The 23,046-nt window shown below is 39.7% G+C and overlaps 1 protein-coding gene across 2 annotated transcripts; it reads right to left on the reverse strand.

The window, feature by feature from the left end:
* Positions 1 to 1,799: 1,799 nt before the first annotated feature.
* On the reverse strand, positions 1,800 to 22,887 carry LOC146570806 (AP2-associated protein kinase 1-like). 2 transcript variants are annotated; one of them, XM_085279484.1, is made up of 20 exons: positions 21,851 to 22,887; positions 20,483 to 20,601; positions 19,165 to 19,273; positions 18,772 to 18,914; positions 17,548 to 17,669; positions 17,159 to 17,240; positions 15,774 to 15,906; positions 15,568 to 15,671; positions 15,180 to 15,262; positions 14,866 to 15,026; positions 14,254 to 14,375; positions 13,801 to 14,139; positions 13,385 to 13,530; positions 13,113 to 13,288; positions 12,941 to 13,030; positions 10,975 to 11,070; positions 9,934 to 10,041; positions 9,357 to 9,527; positions 8,154 to 8,261; positions 1,800 to 3,612 (listed from the first exon to the last, which is right to left on the reverse strand). In XM_085279484.1, exons 1-20 carry the CDS (start codon positions 22,011 to 22,013, stop codon positions 2,933 to 2,935), a joined length of 3,255 nt encoding a protein of 1,084 aa, XP_085135610.1. In that variant the 5' UTR covers positions 22,014 to 22,887; the 3' UTR covers positions 1,800 to 2,932. The 2 variants fall into 2 exon arrangements, with proteins under 2 accessions (XP_085135610.1, XP_085135611.1); XM_085279485.1 differs by lacking the exon at positions 1,800 to 3,612 and adding an exon at positions 4,652 to 7,833.
* Positions 22,888 to 23,046: the final 159 nt, after the last annotated feature.

Here is a 23,046-nt window from a genome sequence, read left to right on the forward strand (position 1 = left end):
GGGTACAGCTTGCTAGTACTGGGTTGGACCCCCATTAATTCTTTCTGGCATAGATTCACAAGCTGCTGGAAACACTCCTCATGATTTTGGTCCATACTGACACGATAGCATCACACGGCTTGTTGACTGCACATCCACCCTATTGGAAGAAGCCATCAGAAGATGGATATACTGTGATCATAAAGGGATGGAGTCAGCAGCATTACTCAAAAAGGCTGTGGTGTTTTTTAAATATGCCTGATTTTTACTACGGTGCCCAACGTGGTCCAAGAAAATATTACCAACACCATCACATCACCACCACCAGCTTGAAGTAATGATACAGGCAGGATGCACGGATGCATTGATGCACGCGTTCATGTTATTTACATAAACCTCTAACCCTACCGTATGAATGTTGCAGAAGAAATGAAGACTCGTCAGGGTGGCAACATTTTGCTGTCCAATTTTGGTGAATTTTTGTGGTTAGTGTGAACTGTATAGCCTCAGTTTCCTGTTCTTAGTTGACAGGAGTGGCACGCAGTGTGTTCAGAGGTGCTCTTCTGCATACCTTGATTCTAAAGTGATTATTTGAGTTATAGTGGCGGGGAACTGCTAGATATTTAGTCTTTTTTGGACTGTTCTCTGTAAACCCTAGAGATGGTTGTGTGGGAAAATCCCAGCAGATCAGCACTTTCTGAAATACTCAGACCAGCCTGTCTGGAACCAACAACCATGCCACGTTCAAAGTCACTTACATCACTCTGCTCTGCTCACTTTGAACATCAGCAGATCATCTTAATCATGTCTACGTGCCTAAATGCGTTGGGCTGCTGCCACGTGATTGGCTGACTTTTGTGCTAACAAGCCGTTTATTCAGTGTGCCTAATAAAATGGCAAGTTCATGTATATCGTTGCGATAGGTTAAACCATATTACAACACATTTTCAGCGATATGCTTTTCGGGTGAGATGTGGCTCTCTATAACAAAAGACAGGGGAAAATGCATTATGTAACAATCCAGAGCAGCCGGTCAGCTGATTTTCATTAAACTCAGATCTCCTAAAATAAATCCTAATGTAACTTTTCCATGTGTTTTTGTTCAGTTTTTTTCACCAGTAGGAAATGCTTTCGCAGACACGCGCAGGCGGACTTGCAGTCCTGTGAGCGGTGAGCTCATGGAGGCGTGTCAAAGAAAACTTCCAGAAGCAGAGGCAGCAGTGGGATTAAAGGCAGCAAACTGCCGAAGTGAAAGCAAAATATAACCATTATGACCTGGAGATGTGGAAGAAGGTGTTTATGTATCCTAATGCTGGCAAAGAATTCACATGAAAGCAAGAAAAAGATTCATTCAGTTTGCAGCTATACAGGGGAGAGTGTTTGTCTTCTTTTATTAACCTACGCCATCAATGCGAGAAGGAGCAGCAGTGTTTGTGCAGCTCTTTCTCCCCCATACCTTTAAAAACAGTCAAAATAAATGGAGTACTATGCTTTTGCTGAGGTTTGCTAGTGCTACTGTTTACCTTGGCTGCACAAACAATGGCAGTGAGTGTCTTCAGGCAGCTTAATCACCCCCAGTCATGCAGATTTATGAGCCACGGTGCAGCTTACACACAGCCTTGAGCTAATTTATAATAAATCTCTCGTGCTTATCTATTTCCCTTCAGCTATATAAATCTTTAGAGGTTAATCTTCAAAATCTGGACGATCCAAACAGAGTCAGACAAAAAACTTAATAGTTTCAGCTTATGTCTCTTACAACACATTCAGAACAGAAATGTGACCATTGTTTGTCAAAGCAGTGAATAAAAAGATCTCCATTGTGTTCATAATTCATTTATTTTCACTGGTGATATTTCCTAAAGTCCAGTATTAATAATCAGATAGTATAGATTCAAAAAAATACTACGCATGAACAAAATACTTTTCCAGCAAAGGCAGTATGGTTTATAAAAAAGTCCACATCTTTGCCAAAGTGTGAAGCAAAACTGGAAACAAATTCTTGTAAACCATAAAAAAAAACTCACTGAAGTAGCAGTTTATTGGAAATGAACTTGGTTTTTCTAAGAGTTTCTACAAACACATAAAACGCCAATGATTTAAACTAACAGATATGATATATAACTTCTTTAAAGATCATTATAAGGAGCTTGTAAAATTGGCTGTGCTATAATGACAGCAGTTAGTGGGAACTAACTGGGAACAACAGGGGTAGCTTGTGAGTAATCAATTCATTCTTTGGGAACTTTATTCTGAATAACGTACAGCTGCAGGTTTAGTAAATCTACAATGCTTTAACTCGGTTCATTTGAAAGCAGCAAATATGAAGAAACATTTAGTTTTGTAGAATTTCTTTGGTTTATAGCAAAAGATTTGGTGTCAGTGGGAACACTAAGTCAGTTTGTCGACCAGCTTTGAGTCATTTTGGAAAACAAAGGCACAATCTGTATTCTAAATGTGAACTAAGGAGGAAACCGCAACAACATTATAAACACAACTACTCACAATTACAGCACCTACTGTATTAGATCGAAGTTGTTTGTGTTTTCTATAATGCTAGAATGCTCATGATTTTCTTTCCTTTCAAAATGTGACACATGGAGGGATTTCCTTAAAAAACTTAAATTAACTTTTGTCAGTGACAGATCCATGAACGATGACCATTTTAGCCAAAGCTCAAACTATTTGTAAAGTGCTGATGTGATGCACTGCGGTTCTCAGACTGAAGACGGATCTCATGGCTGAGGTAGAACATCAAGTTTTAACATGAACTGGTTTAAGGATTACTTCAATTATTTTAAATAGCCAACAATAATCTCAAAAGTAAAATTACACCAGAGATTTAAGTAATACTGCCACTGAACTATATGTTGGCTTCTTCATTACTTGCAAAAAAAAAAAAAAGCTCCTAATTGTTTTTTTTTGTTTTTTTTTTTTAAAGATGATTATATAATCAGGGTTTCTCCTGAGAACATCTTGGTTGAAATGGTGCAGCGGTAAAAGGGTCATCGAGAGCTCTACCCCCTATGGTCCAGGAATGTAACGGCCCCACAGCTACTGAGCCTACGGCGGCTTGCTGACCGATCCTGGAGACGACCCGGTGCACGGCCACCGGCTGCTGAAGCAAAGGCGTCTCTGGAGCCGCTCGTCTACTCTGAAAAACGTGAGAAAATGGCGTTCTAGCTGAATGACGCGGTTTGCTGGCTTGGATTTGCTGTGCACCAGACTTAAATACACAAGTGTTGATAGGAACTTCTTTGGTGGTTTCCTGCCTCTTTCCAAACGGGGCCTGGAGGAAAACATCAGACACCTCAACAGGTTTATGAGACGCCACCTTAGTTTCTTTTGCTGGAGTCTTAAAAGGGGCCAGCTGGAAGACATCAGAGGTAAACTGGCTGTCTGGAGGCTGGAATTGGGATTCTTGGTCTAATAGTGTGAAATGAAGACTGGTGCGAGGAGTTTGTCTGGTATGGTGTTGACTGTACCATTCATCTGTCAGCAACATGTGTTTATCATAGACACATGATGCAGTCCTCTGCTGGACTCTCAGCTTTTGTTTTTCCTCTGCGAGCTGCACAGAAGCTGCTGTCCAGGCGGCTCGCAGCTCATTGCTGTTCGGCTCCCTCTGCAGGTCTGTATGAGGAAGAGACACGAGAAAGGTCACCTAGGGAGAATGATGCACGAGAGCTTTTCAACACAGTGACATTTCTTTTCTTATTATTTTTATATTGAAAAGAAATTGATGCTTAATTTAAAAAGAATCAAGTAAACTGCTCCTTGTGACAAAAATCATAGTATTGTCAAAATGGTGCAACATACACTGAGAAAAAAAAAAAAAATCAAGGAAACGGTTGATCATTAGTTTAACACAAACTTTAGTTAAACTTCAAGGATATCTTTTCACCTGCTTTGGTGCAAATCACAGTGGCCAGGCATTCATAAAATGAATTCTAATTCAAAGTTTTTTTTATTAAATGAATGTACACTGAGTTATCTGATGCATGTTAAAAGTCAAAAACTTGTTAGGAAAATGTGCTGGGGCACAAAAATGTTCAGCTATGCCAGCGTGATCTGTCAGACCTGTATCACGAATAACTGGAATTATGTAATACAGTGTATGAAGGAGTAACTGTTGCTGTTTAATTGCTCCTTTAAAATTCATTATTGATTAAAGATGGATGATTACATTAATAATTATGTAATTGAAAACCTCCATGATGATGTTAGACTAAAAAAAAAAATAAAAAAAAGTTTCCTTTAAAAGCATGCATATAAAAATATTAACTGAAAAAACAAATAATGGAGCTATTAAACTGCCTCAATACCAACACAGAAAACGTGGCGTAAGAAAAAAAAAATTCAAAAAAATAGACAAATTAAATTAAATTAGAATTAAATCGAGCATGAAGCTGCTGTTTCGTCTTACCTGAGTAGAGGTAAGGTGTTTCCCAGGGAGATTCTTATTAATGCTTTAAACCTATCCTCCTACATAATAACATCACATTTAATAGATTATTTACATACAAAATCCTATTCGAAGCCTTTACTTCAGGTAGATATCATTATAGCAAACAAAAAAAAGTTGAGCAAAAATAGAAATATCAGGATAAATAAACAATGTAGTCTTTATAAACCACTTACACAATTAGCATAGAATCAATACTCGACAAGCTGACATTCACATTTGTACTTTATTTGCCATCCCTTTATAATTCTTTAGTTATCTCACAAAAATAGAAGGAGCACACAATATCACAGCTCTGACGCGGGATTGGGCCCTAATGACAGGAGGCGTCTCAAAACACTCAGTAATATCAGGTAATGGGCAGTGGCCACTTTTGGCAAAAACAAGAGAGGAGAAAACAAACAAATGACCAAAAAAAGAAGAACAAAATAAAAGAGGGGCTTCTGTTTCACATCAAGGAATCGTCTCGATTGGCTTTTTTTTTGTGTCTTCCCACTGATTTCAACGGCACACTGGCAGCTACAGGGAGAAAGCTCGGGAGTTGCATAGGTTCAAACAGTGACTGCAAAAGACTGAGCTGTTCAGTGGAAGGATTGTAAAGAGGATGCTCAAAAACACAAGCTGACCTGCAGTCATTACGCCTGCTTTTAAAACAGCTTCCTCCACCTCTTTTTTCCTGCAGATTTATGAGGACCAAAAATTTGATGTACTCAAAACACTTCCAATTTTGGGGGCAGAGACAGATAAACTGAAATAACACAGGAGCCGATATAGTGTACGTAATTAAACCTGCTAGCATGAAACTTCTGGTCTTCTTATTAGATCTTGCACAAACATATCAGGACATTTAGAGTGTCCTTTACAAAATAACTTTTTAACGAGTAAAAGGTACACGGAAGCAAGTATCTTCATCGGATCCTACGGACACATCAATATTGCTGACTACAGAGCTGATCCTTTCTAACTCATGACAGCGATGCTGTCTGATAATTGAACCACAGCTACAGCAGGAGTGCAGTATGTTCACTGAAAGACTGGCAGACTGGCAGAGTATACCTCTCCACACTTCACAGAGCCCCTCACACGTTTCACATCTGTAATTCAATAACTGCAATACGGAGAGCAGACCTCGAGAGGACAACGAGACAGGGAGCAGTAAGCCAATACTGTACATTTCCAGCTCTCGGAGAGAGCAATGTAGCTCTGACTACCTGAGAGAATTTAGAATGGGAGGAGGGTCGGGGCCTGTGCTTTCAGAGGAGACGTGACCGTCGTCATATTTGCAGCAAACATCAACACAAACAGGCTACTGGAAAAAACACAGCCAACAATTTGGACTCCACGCACACACACACGTCATAACACTGTATACCAACACACATGAACGTAACATTCAACAACACTGCCATGCTTTTTGATATGAATCCTGTGACCACTAAAACCGGCTAAGCAACAAAAACAAAAAGAAAAAAAAGAAAAGAAAAAGAAACGACTTTAAAAGCACAATTTCAAATGAAGCGCATCAACTCCCGCTCTGAAGAAGACTGTTCTGAATAAAAATATAATCCTTCATCAGTTCATGTAAACAAACAGAACACAGGCTCACTTTCATTTCACGAAGATAGAATAAGACATAGGATTCAGTCTGGCCTTTCAGACTGAACAGACTAGGGTTATCATCTATACATTTTCAATGTACTGACAATTATTGAGTAGATAGAACCAAGAAAGAAAGAAAAAAAACTTCCTTAACACATAATTCCACAAAGAGGAATGAGATATTTATATATATTCTTCAATATTATTGAATGATTATGGTGTTAAGAATCATAGATATATTTTGTATTATAGACTAATATTTATTTCTTACATTCATTCTCTAACACGCTATAATATTAACATGTATTAACAGGGAGAGAGAGATTTCACAAGTAAAGCAATATGTTTTCCACAAGTAAAGCTTTATGACAATGACTTCATATAATATACGGTCTGGATAGGAGCCTGCAGGGAGTTGCAGATATCTATTTACACAAATTAGGAGTAAACAAACATAAGGAATGCAGAAGGAATTGCACAATGTGGAATGAATATGCTAATGTGAAAATAATTTGTGAAATGATGCGTTAGTGCCAAGAAATGATATGAATAGTCATGTATGCTCTGCCTATATATAACTGCTACTTTATATCCTATTACTGCTGATTTTTCAAATTATTGTCATGCATTACTATCGATATGGCACGCTGCTATTAACACAGATAAATGACCCCGTTTCATCATTTTTAATTCCAACCCTATCTATTGCCTGCCTTGAGGACGAAAGTAAAAAAAAAAAGAAATACGAAGAAGCTCAAAATAAGAGCATAAAAGAAAGCGTGCTGGCTCTCACTGCGTGGTTGGACATACTGTATTTTGCTAGTAGTTCAGTTTTGTGGTGACGTTGTCATTTTGCTTTCAGAAATCCAGCAGTTTGCTTCTTTTATTATTATTATTATTATTATTATTTTATGGCACTTCACTGAGGTTATGGCTGTCTGGTTTCCAGATTGTAACACCGTTTAATGTTTCTCAGCCTAATCTATAGCAGCTTTAAATTTTTAAGCTATTCCTTCCTACAGCTCTGACAGAGGTAACGTTTCTGCAACTGTGCAAATCAGGCTACATGACTAAGTTTCAAAGAAGTTTGGCTTTTACAGGAATAAACCTCATTTGAATAAATGGTCACTCAATTTTTTTTCTGCATGTTTTTTTTCATTAAAATGTGCAAATAAATTTGGGGAGGAGAATTTAAAAAGGCAAACGACGACAAATTCACTTGCGCACGATTATAACTACAACCACTTAGAACTATGCTTATTATACATTACAACAATGATCTTCTATAGTTTGCTATAAGGAATAATGCAGTGTTTTTCAGACAAACTGGACAGCTGTATTATATCCTGATTGACAGAAATGGTGTAATGGTTCATCTTTAGAAAGTATGATGATGATACGTTTGCGTATTGGCCACTCTTCCAGAATGCACAATACATGATGCAAGGAGATAAAACATGACGGTGAAGGTGAGAGATGAGAAGTCAAGATAGGCCAGATGATTGGATCGATATGGTGGAAAGGACAGGAATGGAAAAAAGCACTGAAAGGTGATTTCTACTGCAGCAACTACAATGCTGATGACAGCCAAGGGGTGCAGGAAGCTAGCTATGACAACAGTGTTGATCGCTGTTATGCTATGCCAATCTATAATCCAGTGTTACAGCTTCTATGGGGGGGGAAGAGTGCCTACAAGTCGATGAGCTGGTCCACCAGCAGCAGGGAGCGGGCCAAGCTGGGAAGGCTGGATTCAGAGCCGCCACTGTTACTGCGCGAGTGGCCTCCTGAAACTGGCCGAGAGACAAAAAAGGAGGGGAGGGAGGCAAAGGGGTCGAGACGGATACAAGCAAACAGAGGTGAGGAGGGGCGCAGGAGCGGGAGTCACATAAAGCAATCAAAGCAAGGGGGAGAGAGGTCAAGAAAGAGAAAAGAGAAAGAGAGGGCTGAATTTACCCATTTCCTTCTACAGGTTTTCAAACATTACTTTGACTGAGCATGTAGAATAATACAGCTAGCTGGTCTGCGTCTCAGTAAATATCACTGCGATTCATTTTTTTCTGGAACCATCTTTCCCATCCAGTGCTTCCTAGAGGAGAGTGTAAAGACATACCTTGGGAATTCTTTCGGCCTGTGACGGGAATAGGGTCAAACTCATCCTCTGTACCAGCCTCTGCGCTGGGTTGCTGGGACTCAAAGTCTGAGATCAGGAGAGACGAGTCTGCACAAAATAAAAGCCAAATAATCCCAAAAAAGAAAACCTTTGAAGTGAAACTAGAGGTAGCTCTAAGGAAAACAATTTTATAAGGGCTTTATAGTGTAGCTGCTGCTTATTGTTCCTCATTACAATAAAAATGTTCTAAAAAAGACAAAAAAACCCAGCCATTACTCCAAAAACGTATCTGCTGCACAAAGCCTGTTTGATAAGATGCTATGAGGAGAGGCCTGTAGTTATTGTTTTCATGCAGCTGGTGCACAGTCAGGCTGTGATTTGAAGCTGGCACTGTCAACGACAGTCAAAGGCTTTTGTTCACCAGCCGAGAAGCGAAAAACTAAACCACAGCTGTACAGCTCTCACTTTGTGACATAGAGAACACTTCCACAGATTAATTACTTTGCCTTCATTTTTAACTTTTAAAGATTAAGTGAAACACAAGACACACAAACAGGAAAAAAACTAAACAAAACAAAAAACACATGAGGCCAGTCGAGAACATTTTGAATGAAAATGGTTTTGTTAAGCCGTGCTTCTGATGCCACTCAGTGGTGAAAATGTCTTTTTTCTGAATGGTGAATCAGAAAACCAACTCCACTTGGTGAGGATTTCTTTGATCATTTGGTTTCAATGCCTCCCCTTTTTCCACACAGAGGCACAGCAGAAGGCTACATGGAGCCAGACAACAGCCTGCTGCAACATCCACATTAGCTTTTCTGCTAAAGTGTCATTCTTAATTAGCCAACAAAAATAAGACCAAACATGCACCTTTGTGGTAATTCCAAAGCTTGCAGGATAATTAACTGAAGAGGCTGCAGCACTGAACTACAACTGCACATCTCACTTTCACTGGTTAGGTGCTGATATTGTCTTCAGTCTTCAAAACTGTAGCTGACAACAGATGTCGGTTTCTGCTCCCCAGCTAGTGTTCGACAGCAGAGCTCAGTCTGCTGCATGACTGAGATGGTAAAGAACATCGTTGGTGCTATGTCTCTAAGGAAAACACCGCTACCCACAATACAGGAAAGTTTCTGTCAAAGATCACGGTAGGCAGGTCATAGGTAATGCTGCTTTCAGTTCAGCCCTGGCAGAGTTCCTTACCTGCTTTAGGCTGTATGGAGTCTCCAGACAACAGGCTGAAATCATCCAAAGCAGAGGCAGCAGAAGTGGGAGCAGAAGACACAGAGGAAGTTGCACTGCTTGCTGCCAGGGGGGCAGATGGACCAGAGATCAGAGAGCAGCCCAGGAGAGAGTCGTCTGCCGTGAGAGGATCTGAGACAAGTCAGGACAGGTGGACAAAGGAAGAGGTCTTCTTATGGTTGAATTTTCACTGACAACAAGTAAACAGATGAATGCACAGCCTGTCAGTGAGGTTTCTTCTACTACTTTCAAACATTAAAAGAGCCAAGTGTGAAGTTATACACAAAGGTAAATATAAATAAACTTCTCTCTTCTTATTTATAGGGTTTTTTAAATAATGGAAAGGAAAACTATAAATAGCGTTACACTATAATATCTGAAACGCCTTAATTGCTTTTTTTTTTTTTTTTTTTTTTTTTTTTTTTAAACCTTTCCATGTATTTGATGCATTTTTAAACACAGAAACTTGAATACACACACACACACACACACACACACACACACACACACACACACACACACACACACACACACACACCTTTTGCAGACTCTTCCACATTCCCACCAAAAGGATCGGATAATGACAGGAGGTCAGGAAGCATGAGTGAAGATGTGTCTGGAGATTTGAGTCCTTCAATCAGTTTCTCTAAAACCCAGTGGAAAGATAAGAGGGAGACAAATGAGACATATTTAAGCACAACTGTGTCAAAAATGTAAAGATGTTAAGTCACAGGCATTCACACAAAGCTCAAAACATTGCCCGGAGTTCAATGTTGTCTAAACTGAAGAATTTACTGATAAAAGAAGCTTGCATACCTTCACCAAGTAGCCTGCTCGAACTTAAAACTTTCAAGGATTCCATTCAGTTCCAGTTTGTAATTTCTGTCTGGGGGTATAGCTTTGTTCTGCAACCTTCTTACCCTGTCCTTACATTCAAAAGCAGTAGGTTGGGCTAACAACAGTCGGAGTCCAGTACAGGGCTAAGCAGGCAGGCTAGAAATCGCTGCCCTAAGTAAATAACTGTAATTTGGCATCTTAATCAAAAAATAATAATGGACTATTTTTTTCTCTTTTTGTGTAAAACAATAAATTTGTAAATTCATACTAACATCAATAAATACATTTAGGCATATATTAGTGAGCTTGTATATATACTGGTGTTACTATTACAGAAACATAAAAGATGATTTGGTAATTACCAATACTGCTAATTTAGGGCAGCTGGGGCATAAACCTTTCCTGTGGTGGTGGTCTAATAATTTTGTTAAACAATATATTTGGATAATATAATGCTAAAGTGTTTTGTTGTGCAAAAATTAAAAACCATTTCCTGTTACTGGGTTCAGGAGAAGGGCATAGATGGACACACAACCTGAGAACATCATGCCTAGCAAGAACTATTGCTGGAACGTACGCTACCAGGTAAGCCTGATGCTGATCTGATTTTCTTTAATATTGCAAAAGGCATCGGCATGTGTGGCGAAGAATGGGCTCGCTACTTAAAACAAATCAGGAAATTTAGAAATAACAGTTCACACATATGCAAGCAGTATACTAATCCACAAAGACAGGCATTTACCTGGTGCATCTGACAGCTCAAGGGTATGGAAAGGATCAGGGACAGCCAGCAGCGAGGCTCCTGATTCCACATCAAGAATGGATGTTGGTCTTTCAACTAGAAAGCAGAGGAGGTGTAGAGAGGTGTCATAAAGGAAAGATTTATAATCCATGACATAAGGTTGGAAAATTACACTAAAAATACAAAAGGAAAACAGCCTGATTATGCTCCAGTGCAAATTTGATTCAAAAGCAGATCCAACAACCATGCTTTAAAACTGAGGCTAATGAACTTACCTAACCTCACTAAGTGCAATACCTGTTTATTCGTTTCACAATTAAAAAACAATTGACTTGTCTCATGAAGTAAAAGTGTCCTTTAGATGATCAGCGGTGCTTTAGAAAACTATTTCATAATAAAATAAATATTTGTTTCAGGTCAGGTCTGAACATCTCATCGATGAATGAGTCGTCTTTACATCGTTTTGATTCTGTTATTTTGTTGTTTATCCCATAATGAAGGACATGTGGAAATCATGACAGTTGTTGGTGATATTAATTCACAGCTATTTCTCTTTCATAAATACCACCTGACTAATCAGTTATCTAATCTGTGATGTTTATTTTCAAACATAGTTTGCAACAGACTTTCAGACAAAATACAACAACACTTATACATTTTCCACATCATCAGCTGAACGCTTTCCCGTAGCGAAGTGACAGTTACACAGTTCATGTAACTGTAACGGCCAAGGTATTTATATACAACATATTCTATCAGCTGGAAATCTATATAAAAGAAAAAAAAGAATATCACCAGGGACGATTTAGTGAAGACGTTGAAATAAAATGAGCACAGCTGATTTTAAAACCAAAACTCTGCACTGGAGCTGGTCAGGTTTGCAGGATAGTTAACTACAGTGATTGAGCCAAGTTAAAAGAAAGCCAGCATAGCTTAGTTACCAGTTTAACACACACTACAGTGCAGCCCTGTTGTTTTCCAAAGCTCATTAAAGCTATCAGATTATAGGATTAGGCGCATTAAGAGGTTTACTTTTAAAGTTTCTCCTCCAGATTTTATAGTGCAGCGCTTCATGTGGAACAAAAGGAGGGAAAAAAACATAGTATAGATAACAGTAAATATCATCTACAGCGGTCTTAATAAACTCATGCTAGTGTTAGATGATATGATAACAATCATAAGATTAATTATCAAGATTCATTTATTCACACTAGCTCTTCTCCTCAGTGTCTCTTTTGTCCTGTCTCCCTCCCCTCACCCCTTACTGAGTGGCAGTAGATGGCTGCCTCTCCCTGAGGCTGGCTCTGCTGGAGGTTTCTTCCTGTTAAAAGGAAGTTTTTCCTTCCCACTGTCTCTAAGTTAAGGCTTATATGGGGTTTTCTGATTGTTGGGGTTTTCTCTGTATTATTGTAGAGTCTCTTGTTCCTAAACTTCCTGATGCTGTTATATTTATTAAGGATAGCATTAAAGTACAATGAGATCATTTTAGTTTGACAAGATCACCTTCATATTTTGTATCTACTTGTTTCATTAGGTTATTACATGCTTATATTTTTTGCATTTTTATAATCACAGTTTCGATTATAATAGTAAATTTAATCAATCAAGGATCACTTAGACCAGCGGTCCCCAACCCCCGGGGTCACGGACCAGTACCGGCTGCGAGAGTTGAGGCTCGGGTATGAAATTCATGGTTTTCAGGCGTTAATTTTTTTTTATTGTTTTTATCGTTAACTTGGTTTCCCTGGGTCTTTTCCCGTGTGTTATGAATAAATCTTTTTTTTTTGGTACCGGCATTGGTTTTATTTTGTTGTATCTATCCGCAACACCTTAAAGACCAGTCCGTGAAAATATTGTCGGACATAAACCAGTCAGTGGCGCAAAAAAGGTTGGGGACCGTTGACTTAGACCACACAGAAGAAAAACTATGTGAATTATCCTATCCTATGTGTAAAAACTCACATACCAGTTTCCTGTGGGGTGGTATCAACAGCTGAGGCCTGAAGGCCTGGTATCAACTCTTCTGAAGCAGTTGTTTCAGTATCTGGGGTTAGGTCTGATAAAAGGAGAGTCTCTGTCATTCACTGTTTATCCTATTTTAAAAATACTGCACATGAACATTAGCATGCAGATGTTACCATTAGCCTTTTTGGCATCACTTGTAAACTCCTCAGCAGTGAGATTGGAGAAGTTGTCATCATCAAAGGGGTTCCACGCTGGCTGTGTAGGGGTGTTTGTGGTGGCACCAGAAGCAGGAACATTTTTACTTTGGTCCTGTACTACATCACTAAGATTTGGCTGAGACGGAAGTGATCTGAAAGTAAACATCAACAACAGCAGCAAAACCTCATAAATAAACCAAATAGGAGAAGCTGTAGTTGAATATTATTGAAGAAAATGTGACACTTACTGATTGAGAGCCGCTTCTTCATTAGCTCCCTGTGGCTGCTGTGAGGAGTCGCTCTCTGGAACTGCAGAAACAGCAGGAGCTGTGGCGTCACTCGGTGTGCGTTGGTGGTTTAGTTCTTCAGTTGTCTTTGGAGTAGCAGGTGGGGTCTGATCAAAAGAGGCAAAGGAAGCCAAAATATCAAAAATCAACAACTATTTAATTTAGAAAGACAGCTAATTGTGTTCACAAGAGGAAGAATATAAAAAAACAACACATTTGTTCACATTTTGAACTGACTCTGGTTGATGAGACAGAGAAACACTTTAGATCAGGACATGCCACACGTAGATTAAGGGGAAAAGGATGACGTTGACAGCTCTGCAGTGCTGGTATTTAGGCATTGTTTGAAGCTAGATGTTTGCCAGCAAGCCACTTACTGTCTCAGCTGGTTTTTGGCTGCTCTCAGTAGCGCCAGGCTGAGCCTGGGTAGCTGACGGTTGAGTTATCTGCTGCTGAGATACTGCAGGCTTGCTGGGGGAAGGCTGCGCCTCTGGCTGTTGAGCCAGGCTGGCCTGCTTACGACGAGCTGGGCGCTGAGGCGGGGCTGGGCTGGATGGGGTCTGTGCTCCTTGTTGGGAGGCTGAGCTCACAACAGAGGTGGGTGTAGTCTGTTGCTGTACTGTTGGCTGTGCTTGTGGTTGGATGTCAGCTTTGGTCACCGGTGATGCCACTGCTGCTGGTGCTGCTGTCTCTGCAGCTGGAGCTGGCTGCACAGCCTAACATGCAAAGATTTTAACATTTGAAAGGAACTGTCACTCAAAAACAGTAGATCTGCAAATAAAAGCAACTTATAATCTGTTTTGTTAAAGAAGACACAATGGTCAGTGAACCTGCTTCTGTAGAGCTGCAGTCTGATTTGAATTATTTTGTGACTGAATGAGAGGCAGAGCTGAAGCCTGAGCCTTCTGTGACTGAAGAGCTGCAGCTGGCTGAGAGAGATCTAAACTGACTCCTGCAGACAAAAACACAAAAGAGCGCATTACTCTACAGTCAGTGGAGACAATTTGATCTGAATACTTGCACAGATGCTCAAAAGACCTAATGTGAAGCAACACAAACAAGTTTATTTGAATTTAAAAACAACAACAACAAAAAAACGATATAACGCTCATCAAAATGCATTAAAGTGAATTAAACAGTCTATTAAACGCAAACACATCAAAGTGATTCATCACACAAAAAAGAACCTACAGTACCTGAAGCATTGTTATAAGTGAAAGCAGAGAAATTCATTTCATAATCACTTTGGGATTTTGGTTAGATAACTTTAATTTGCATGAGTCTTCACCTGTTTATTTGAGCTGTTCTTGTTGAGAATTGAGGTATTCAACGTGCACACAAAAGATTAGAGACATCCCTGTATTTATTCTCATCCTTATTCAAAAGACTGGTTTTCTTTTCCTGTGACAGACAGGAAAATAAGGACAGAGTGCTGTACGTACCCACAGGCTGTGCTGCACCAACAGGGAGATTAGCCCGCTTGCGAGGGGTCAGAGCAGCAGGCTGGATGGGTAAGATGCCAGCAGCAGGCTGGGTGTGGACTGCTTTGGGCCTCTGGCGAGGGGTGATGGAGGTTTCAGTGGTGGGAATTGGATCTGTCAGTCTGGCAACAAAGGGAGGATGTTGGCCTTCTTGTTAATCATGGCAAACAGTGTTAACATAATTATTTAATGAGTATCAGAATACAGATGATACCTAATTACTTCTACGTTACTACAGCTTTAATGGTAACACAGTGAAAGCAGGTCATGCTTGCCTGGGCTTAGCCTGGCTCTTCTTTGCTGCCGCAGCCTCGCTAGCTTTGACTGGCTCAGGAAGTTTGGAAGGAATCGGAGAATTCTTGTTTATGAAAAAAAAGGAAAGGCTTTACAATGAAGTCTGCACAGATTTTACAAAGAGATCTGCAATGAGAAAATCAATGTTTCACACACAAAAAAGTTTTTTTTAACTAAAATATCATCAGGACTAACAAGTATTTTACACTCTATGAAAATAAAGAATCCAAGCTTATCTTCCTCCCACAGCGTGACAACTGGCCTGTATCCATATGTAGGTCAGGCAGAGAACCCATAGCAGAGTCTCGATGAGACAAAGTCAAGCAAATCCAAATATTTTGACTACTTCTGGTGCCAAGAGGCACTGACCTTCACATTTTGAACAGGGCACGTCCGCTGAGCTAGTTTGAAAGCAAAATAGGACACCTGGTAGATATCTGGTCTCTTGTCTGGATCTGGCTCCAGCGTGTACCCTGAAACATACCGTGTACATAAAAATGAAAGTCTCAACAAGGTAGACACCAGTCTGTTAGTAGATATGAAATTTATGCTTCTGAAATGTAAGCGGTACTAACGAATGAGGCAGTGAAGATCATAAGAGTAACGGGAATTATCTGGAATAGTGAAACTGCCATCACAGATGGCCACCTGGCTTTCACCAAAGGGCAAAGTGAAGAAGCACAGCTTGTACAGCAAACAGCCCAGTGCCTGGAGAAGACAACCACATGCATGCCCGAGAAGAGAGGAGGATAATTCATCAAATATGGTGATAAGAAAGTATTTCCCATCCAAACACCAGTTGAGATAGCACTATAAATTTGTGTATTAACATCATAGCTATTTCACAAACCTAGAGATTTTATATTTTTGTTTTTAAGACGTGTTTAATCTTTGGCTATAATGTCAAACTTGCAGTACTGTGCAAAGGTCTTGAGCACCCCTTTATTTCTTTAAAATTTTGCTAGGAAAATGAGAAATATGTGCGATGCTTTATTGAAACTGCAAACATACACAGAAATATAGTATATAAGGAAAAAGCACAAGCCTCAAACCAAAGGTGGTCATATTTGGTATGACCAGCTTTACACAGTCTGAAGTCAAGTTCTTTAAGTAATCTTCAGGAACAGTTCTCCAGGCTTCTTGAAGGACATTCAAAGCTCTTCTTTGGATGCTGGCTGCCTTTTTTTTGTTCTCTGTCAGATAGATCTCACATTGCTTCAATTATGTTGAGGTCTGTGATCTGGGGAGGCCAATCCATGACTGATAGTGTTGCATTGTGTTTTTAACCAGATATGCTTTTACTACGTTGGCAGTGAGGTTGGAATCACTGTCATGCTGAGAAACTTAAGCAGTTGAAATTGGACTAAACTCAGATGGTATTGAAAATATGATGGTATTTTTCTGCATTTTACAATTCCATCAATTTTGACAAGATCTCCATCACCACTGGCAGAAATTCAACCCCAAACACATTCTCCACTGTGCTTTACGGATGGCTGTAGACATTCACTGTTGTACCTCTCTCTTGACCTCTTCCATACTTTTTGTAAATAATTTCAACTAAAACTTTTTTCCCTATTTCTTAAGAACACGTCTTTCAGATACTGTTCCTCTTCTCTAGTTAGTTTTTTTTAGACCTGCAGGAATCATAAACTACTCTTTTATGCCTGTGAAACTGCGTTATTTTCGGTAGTTTTGCAAACAAACGTGTTTTCTGTGACAGGCTGCTAGTAAAAAAACGATTAAATGATTCACACACAAAGAAAAAAGTCTGGCTCCTTGGAAGCAAAATAGAAATAAATGAGAGGTTGGCTCAAGACTTTTGCACAATATTGTAGTTTAAGGCAAACATTACATTTAAGTTGAGATTTATACCAGGTACCAGTATATGCTGCATGTATTAACTCATCACGACTACCATGCATCATGAATATCACAGCAGTCTGCAATCTTCACTCACCCAGATGTCTGCCTTCGTGGTGATGATCTTATTGTTGTAGAGGTTCACCATTTCTGGAGCACGATATGATAAGGTGGTATACCTGCAATAAGGGACAGCTACAGATTTTTAGTGAGGTATTGAAAAAAGATAACTTGCTTAGCACAATGTGCTTATAAATGCAAACAAATGAGTTTTGCTTTCAGATATCACAAATTAAACCTAAAAACAGAACCTTTCAATTCCACACAACGGTGAAATATTGAGAAAGTTCAAAAACATAATAAAATAAAGAAAAAAAACAAAACAATGAAGCTGCTTAGGAATTTAAAAATGCAGTCAGTTTCTGTGCCACATTACCTAGAAAATGTGCAAATGAATGAAAGTTGAGGATGAAAAGAGGCACAAACTTTTTGATCTCTTCCTCCACAGCAGCCACTCCTTCAGTCTGAGGGCTCTGGAACTTGTCAGTGGCGCTACCAAAGTCGCACAGCACATAATGACCCTTATCGTGCAGGAGGATGTTCTCCACCTGCAGACATACAAGACGTAACTCACACAGTGACGTGCAGGGCTGCTTGCTTTGAGGACAATACAGGGTTTTTATCGTGAAAGGAATAATTTTGGCAGTAAGCGATGAGCCACACTGCCAAGTCAAATAACGGCCTTTGTTTCTTGCAAGATCTGAGATTGAAATAATAATAAAGGTGCACTGCATCTATAATCTACACCTTCACATTATGACTTTCAGATTGTAGCCACATTCAAAACTTGCACGTTCCTCTCGATATGCTCTAAAGACTCTGTCACACATTATTTTTGAGGTTTTATCACTAAAAAACAACAACAACAACAACAACAACAAAAAAAATAAATCAAAAGCAAATCTGTAATACACTGAAGTCCATATAATTCTATATAATTACTGAGTGACAGTAACCAGAGACTAATGAGACAGCTGCTGACTGAGTGGAAGTTATTTGAAGTATTTTTAAAACTACCTTTTTCTTCTCTTTATCAATCAACTCACAGCATAGTGCTTAAAAACGGAGTAAAATATTAATAGCTCTATATATTTGTGCATGTTCTCTTGTGTACCAATGATTGAATCAATCAATATTTGTATTAAAACAAACAGCCACTTTGAAATCTTTTATACTTTGTTCTAGGCCATTTTCTCACATTAATGCCAAATTCTTTTGAGTCAGGGAACATTTTCCACATTTTCCTCTGACATGTCGCACACTCCACAAAATAATCTGCCTGCACTAGTGTGGTTTATATAAGGACGGTGCCAGGATGGGAGTATCTTGACAGTAGGTGTTGGCCAACTGTTCTTTCTTAAAGCAGAGGGTACATAGCAGTGAATTACTGGCTGTTCACATATGACTTCAAAAAGCTGGGACAGAGCCTAAACTGACTTTGCTTCTGTGCACCCAACCCTGAGCTTTAAAGGTTCAAAAACTTAAAGGTTAAAAAAACTGCATAAAACTTTATGCAAAAGCCAATAGCAGTTATCCTGACTCCAGTTGAGACTGGAAGTTGTTAATTTGTGGAAAAAAAATATCAAACAAACCAGAGAAAAAGATAACTGCTGCAGTTTTAGAGTGAGTGTCAGTGGCAAAATGTGTCACCTTAAGGTCTCTGTGGATGATAGGTGTCTTGCGTTGGTGCAAACGAGAAACAGCGTCACAGGTGTCACAGAAGATCTGCAGCACCTCAGCTTCAGTGAAACCAGTCTGCAGCCTCTGATTCATCAAATTGACCACCTGACCTCCTGCAAAATACCATCCAATTAGGCAGCACATTGAAAAACAGAGGAAATTAACTAAAGAAGTATTTGATTTTACCTTAACTTCTGCATGTTCTATCACATTTTTTTTCAGACTTATCATGTAATCGTGTTTTGATTCATTTAATAGCACAACTGCACTTTAACAAATCCATCCTGAAATTGAAAGGCCAACAGAAATTTAAATTCTTTCAATAATCAAGGCATGAGGTTTCACTTCGCTTTCAGCACTCACCCTTGCAGTAATCCATTAGTATAAGCACCTCCCATACGTCCCTCGATCCCATAGCTGTGATACTGGAGTCCAGATAACCAACAATATTCTTGTGACCAACTAGATCTTTCTGCAAGAACACAAACACAAAATGTTTCCATTTCTTTCTATAAAAGAAAGTAACCCATTCATTCGATAAGGTCAGCGTTTTGAGATGTAGTATGAGACGTTCATCTGCAGGGGCAGTGTCAATGGAGAGCTGAAATCTAAACTCTATTATGTAATAAAAAAAAATGTCAAGTAGTACAGCCCAGGTGAAGCACCATCTGCTTGTGTATGAGTGTGTTTGTGTGTCTCAATGAGAGTGTGCGAGACACAAAGCGAGAAAGACTGAGATGTGACGAAATCCCTGAATGCTGGGGAAGCCCCATCTTCACAGCGAATACTGGAGTCAGTTAATTGATTAATTGATTGATCGATCATACTTTATTCATCCCGAAGGAAATTGGATTAAGGCTGCCAGCCGTGCCAGCGCCGTCTTACCCTTCCGACCATACATGCATTACACAAACATCACATGGGGAAGACAGGTCAGTTGGCTTCAGAAGCAAAATAAAGCCAACGATGAAAATAATTCTATGAAGTGTTTGTTTAATTATACAATCTGCCATGTTTTAATAATTTGAACACCTGTTGCCATATATTTCTTCCTTGGTTCTTTCTGGAGTGCTGCCTTGAACGGAAAACTATACAGACTCTAACATCAAAGACAAATACAGGATAGCCATCAAAAATGCTGTCAAACTTTCCAAGACCCATAATAGACTATTCATATTTTGTGGTAGGCTACCATGGCATTAATATCTGTTTATATACTAAATATATATATTCCCTAGAAATCTTTACTTTAGAGTAATGTAAACATCTTTATGTATAACATATTTATAGCAGATATATGCAGATCAATGTTATTTCATGTGATCAGAGATGTGTCAAACACCCATCCTTTTTTTAATATACCTTACCAATAATAAATGCTTAGAAAATAACAATTCATTAAGGAATAAACAGCCCATTAATCTGGTTATTTATATCAAACCATGAAAGGCAAATGAAAAACAGCACACTAAGTACTAGGATGGCAAATGTGGTAGAACAATCCAAACAAGCCTGCTGCAGGGTGTGCATTGCTCTTACTTATTCTGGACAGAATGAGGCATCTGTGGATTTCTTCTGAAGGACTTTTTTGTGCTTGCCTTACGTGATTTTACCCAGCATGCCAAACCACGACAGCTTAAAGGGAAAGTCTGTGGAGAAATGTTTAGTCTCAGTCACTCACCATTATTTGAATCTCACGCTTGCAGACCTGGAGATCGTGTTCGTTGTTGACGTACATCCTCTTCAGAGCACAACGAACCCCTTGGTTTGTCTTCACGAGGAACACGATTGCAAAGCCACCTGCATGATGCAGAGAAACGACACATTTAAAATGTGCATTCAAAATAAAATCAAAACATCAATCTTATGAACCTTATCAGGATACCATGATTTTGAACATTTAGCAGACGTGCTCATTTTTAAGCCTCAATTCTTCAGCAACTGTCGAGCTTTCTATCCATGTATATTCTCACATCAAAAAGCACAATCAGCACCAAATGGCACCGCCTTATAGCATAATATCTATTAGTCATGTCATTGCTGCGGGGTTTACGTAGAGGCCTACATTGAGGCCTAACCATCTGGTATAGCTCAGACCACAAATTTGCTGTGCAGAGTTTAGCTGTGGAGTCATCAATTTCAGGCAGACATCACAGCTTACATTGCATCCTTCGCTCATCATGTGTAATGGCAGTATGGTACTATACATCTGCAAGAGCATCAGTCTAGTTTGAGGGTTTAGAGCCACGTCTGGAGCGTCTATGTGACTACAGTAAAAGCTGACATCGCGATGAGCTGTCCTGCACTGTTTTCTTGTATTATATGCAGACTGGGCACTCGCCGTGTAGCTGGCAGCCTAACAGAACTGATTAAAAGCATAGATACTGTGCAGTCTTTGGTTCAGAGAGCTCCTGGTAGAATAAAGGGGTGTCTAAGTTAGACAAGAGACTTTAAGAATAGATTAATGCAAGCATTACAACAGAATATACACAGCTAATGTTCACACAAGCCTATTCACTTGCTACTGGACATTAGAAATGCACACTCAGACTAAATGTATTGGTTTAACATAACTGTTAAAACTACTTTTTAGTGGTCAGGTTTCAGGCTTCTTATACAGCACCCATTATATTATCCTGATGTTCCACGTTTTCCTGCCAATGGCTGTTCTTACAAAAACCTTGAATACAGAATCTCTTTGACAGTAAACCTTTCATTTCAAAGAAATCACACATATGCCTGACATCAGGTACATCTCCACCTGCTTGAATCACTCATCTGATTCACAAGAGCTAAAAGAAAATTGTATGCATGTGTGTTAGTCAGAGTACAGTTTGGATGAAGTAGCTTGCCTATGTTTAGCATTTATGTACCTGAAATACATAGATTCACAGCTCCATTATCCCTGTGGGAATGATACAAGGTTGCATCTCTGTTATGCGACCCATGCACTGGGCATGCAGGACACATATCATATATCAGGAGACAAGAGAACGGGCAAAAACAAACAAACAAATGGCATCATCTGGTCTTTGCAACTCTTTCTTACCTTCAGCAATTATCTCTTCAACAGTGACTTGGTGTCGCCCGACAGTAAAGGCTCGTCCAATGAAATTGCCGCCTGCGTGGCTGGACCCCGAGCTGCTCCCTCCTCCTCCAGAACCAGGCCCGGAGCTGACTAACTCCCGACGGGAATCAAAGAACTTCCTCATAGTGTCAAAATGACAGGGGTATTTGCGGCTTCAGATGAGCTGTAGGTCCTTGTATGCACAATTATTGCAGTGATATAGATAATAAAGCAGCTCAGACTGTAACCCTAACGAGTCTATGTGGAGCCTGTAGTGATGCCTTTATGATATATAATATTGTGAGAACTCAGGTTTCTGGTGGCAAATTTCCCATTTGCTTGCCAGATCAAGACAGTTGGTGATAGCTAGAGCCGTTGCGACTAACTGTTATGTAAGTGAATTACACCACCCAGGAGGCTAAAGCATCTCCGGAGAAAGTATTTCTTTAGCTATCAATCCAGCTGTTCACGGTCGGCTGCTGCTGACGGCGATAACATTCGGTCCATCTCCATCTCGTCCAGCCATTTTTAGGCTAGCTCAATGCTAGCTACTTACGCGCTATGACATTTCGTGTACGTTAAGGTTATCCAGGTTATCCTCTGAAGATAATGTCTTCGGGTGCGATGTAACCGACGTGTAACTTGTCTGACAGCGTTGCCAGCAAAAATATTTCCATCCTCAGCCAAGTGGAGCGACCGTTTGTTGCCACATAGCTAGCTGACCGTGTCGCTATTTAATTGCTTCCATTTACAATAAATAAATAAATAAAAACTATGATTTTAGTTGGCTAACGCATTAGCGCGATGAAGCCTCTCATCAACACAAACAAGCGTCGAATCGACAGTAGACTGAAGACTCCGCCTGTCGCAGTTATAGCTGCGAATATGTAATCACAGACTCTGACATCTACCAAAACAGTAGACAGAGGTTTCAGCCCAGCGGTATAATCTCTGCAACCACAGCAATCTTTGGCTTCCACCGTTATCGCAACATCCTAGCTGTTGCTGTTGACGAGCGGACGGAATTATGGGTATTGTAGTTCAGAGCGCAGCTGCAGCCTCCCCCTAGCTTATGTGATCATGTGACGCGATTACGTCACGTCGCTCGCACGCGTGCATCCAAATGATAAAATAAAATTCAATTATATAAAGACATATTCTGCATTTATGTTTTACTT

Source organism: Mchenga conophoros, linkage group LG7 (genome assembly GCF_057382185.1).
Source record: "Mchenga conophoros isolate Kocher_MC1m ecotype Shallow Benthic linkage group LG7, M_conophoros_male_GT1.1, whole genome shotgun sequence".
NCBI classification, from domain to species: domain Eukaryota; kingdom Metazoa; phylum Chordata; class Actinopteri; order Cichliformes; family Cichlidae; genus Mchenga; species Mchenga conophoros.

Excerpts from the sequence above, each read along its gene's own strand:
- LOC146570806 (XM_085279484.1), bottom strand. The coding sequence starts at position 22,013 with ATGAGGAAGTTCTTTGATTCCCGTCGGGAGTTAGTCAGCTCCGGGCCT. Across the intron at positions 19,274-20,482 it reads AGCGTGAGATTCAAATAATG|AAAGATCTAGTTGGTCACAA; the intron begins GTGAGTGACTGA and ends GTGTTCTTGCAG. Across the intron at positions 8,262-9,356 it reads CTCCATACAGCCTAAAGCAG|ACTCGTCTCTCCTGATCTCA; the intron begins GTAAGGAACTCT and ends TATTTTGTGCAG.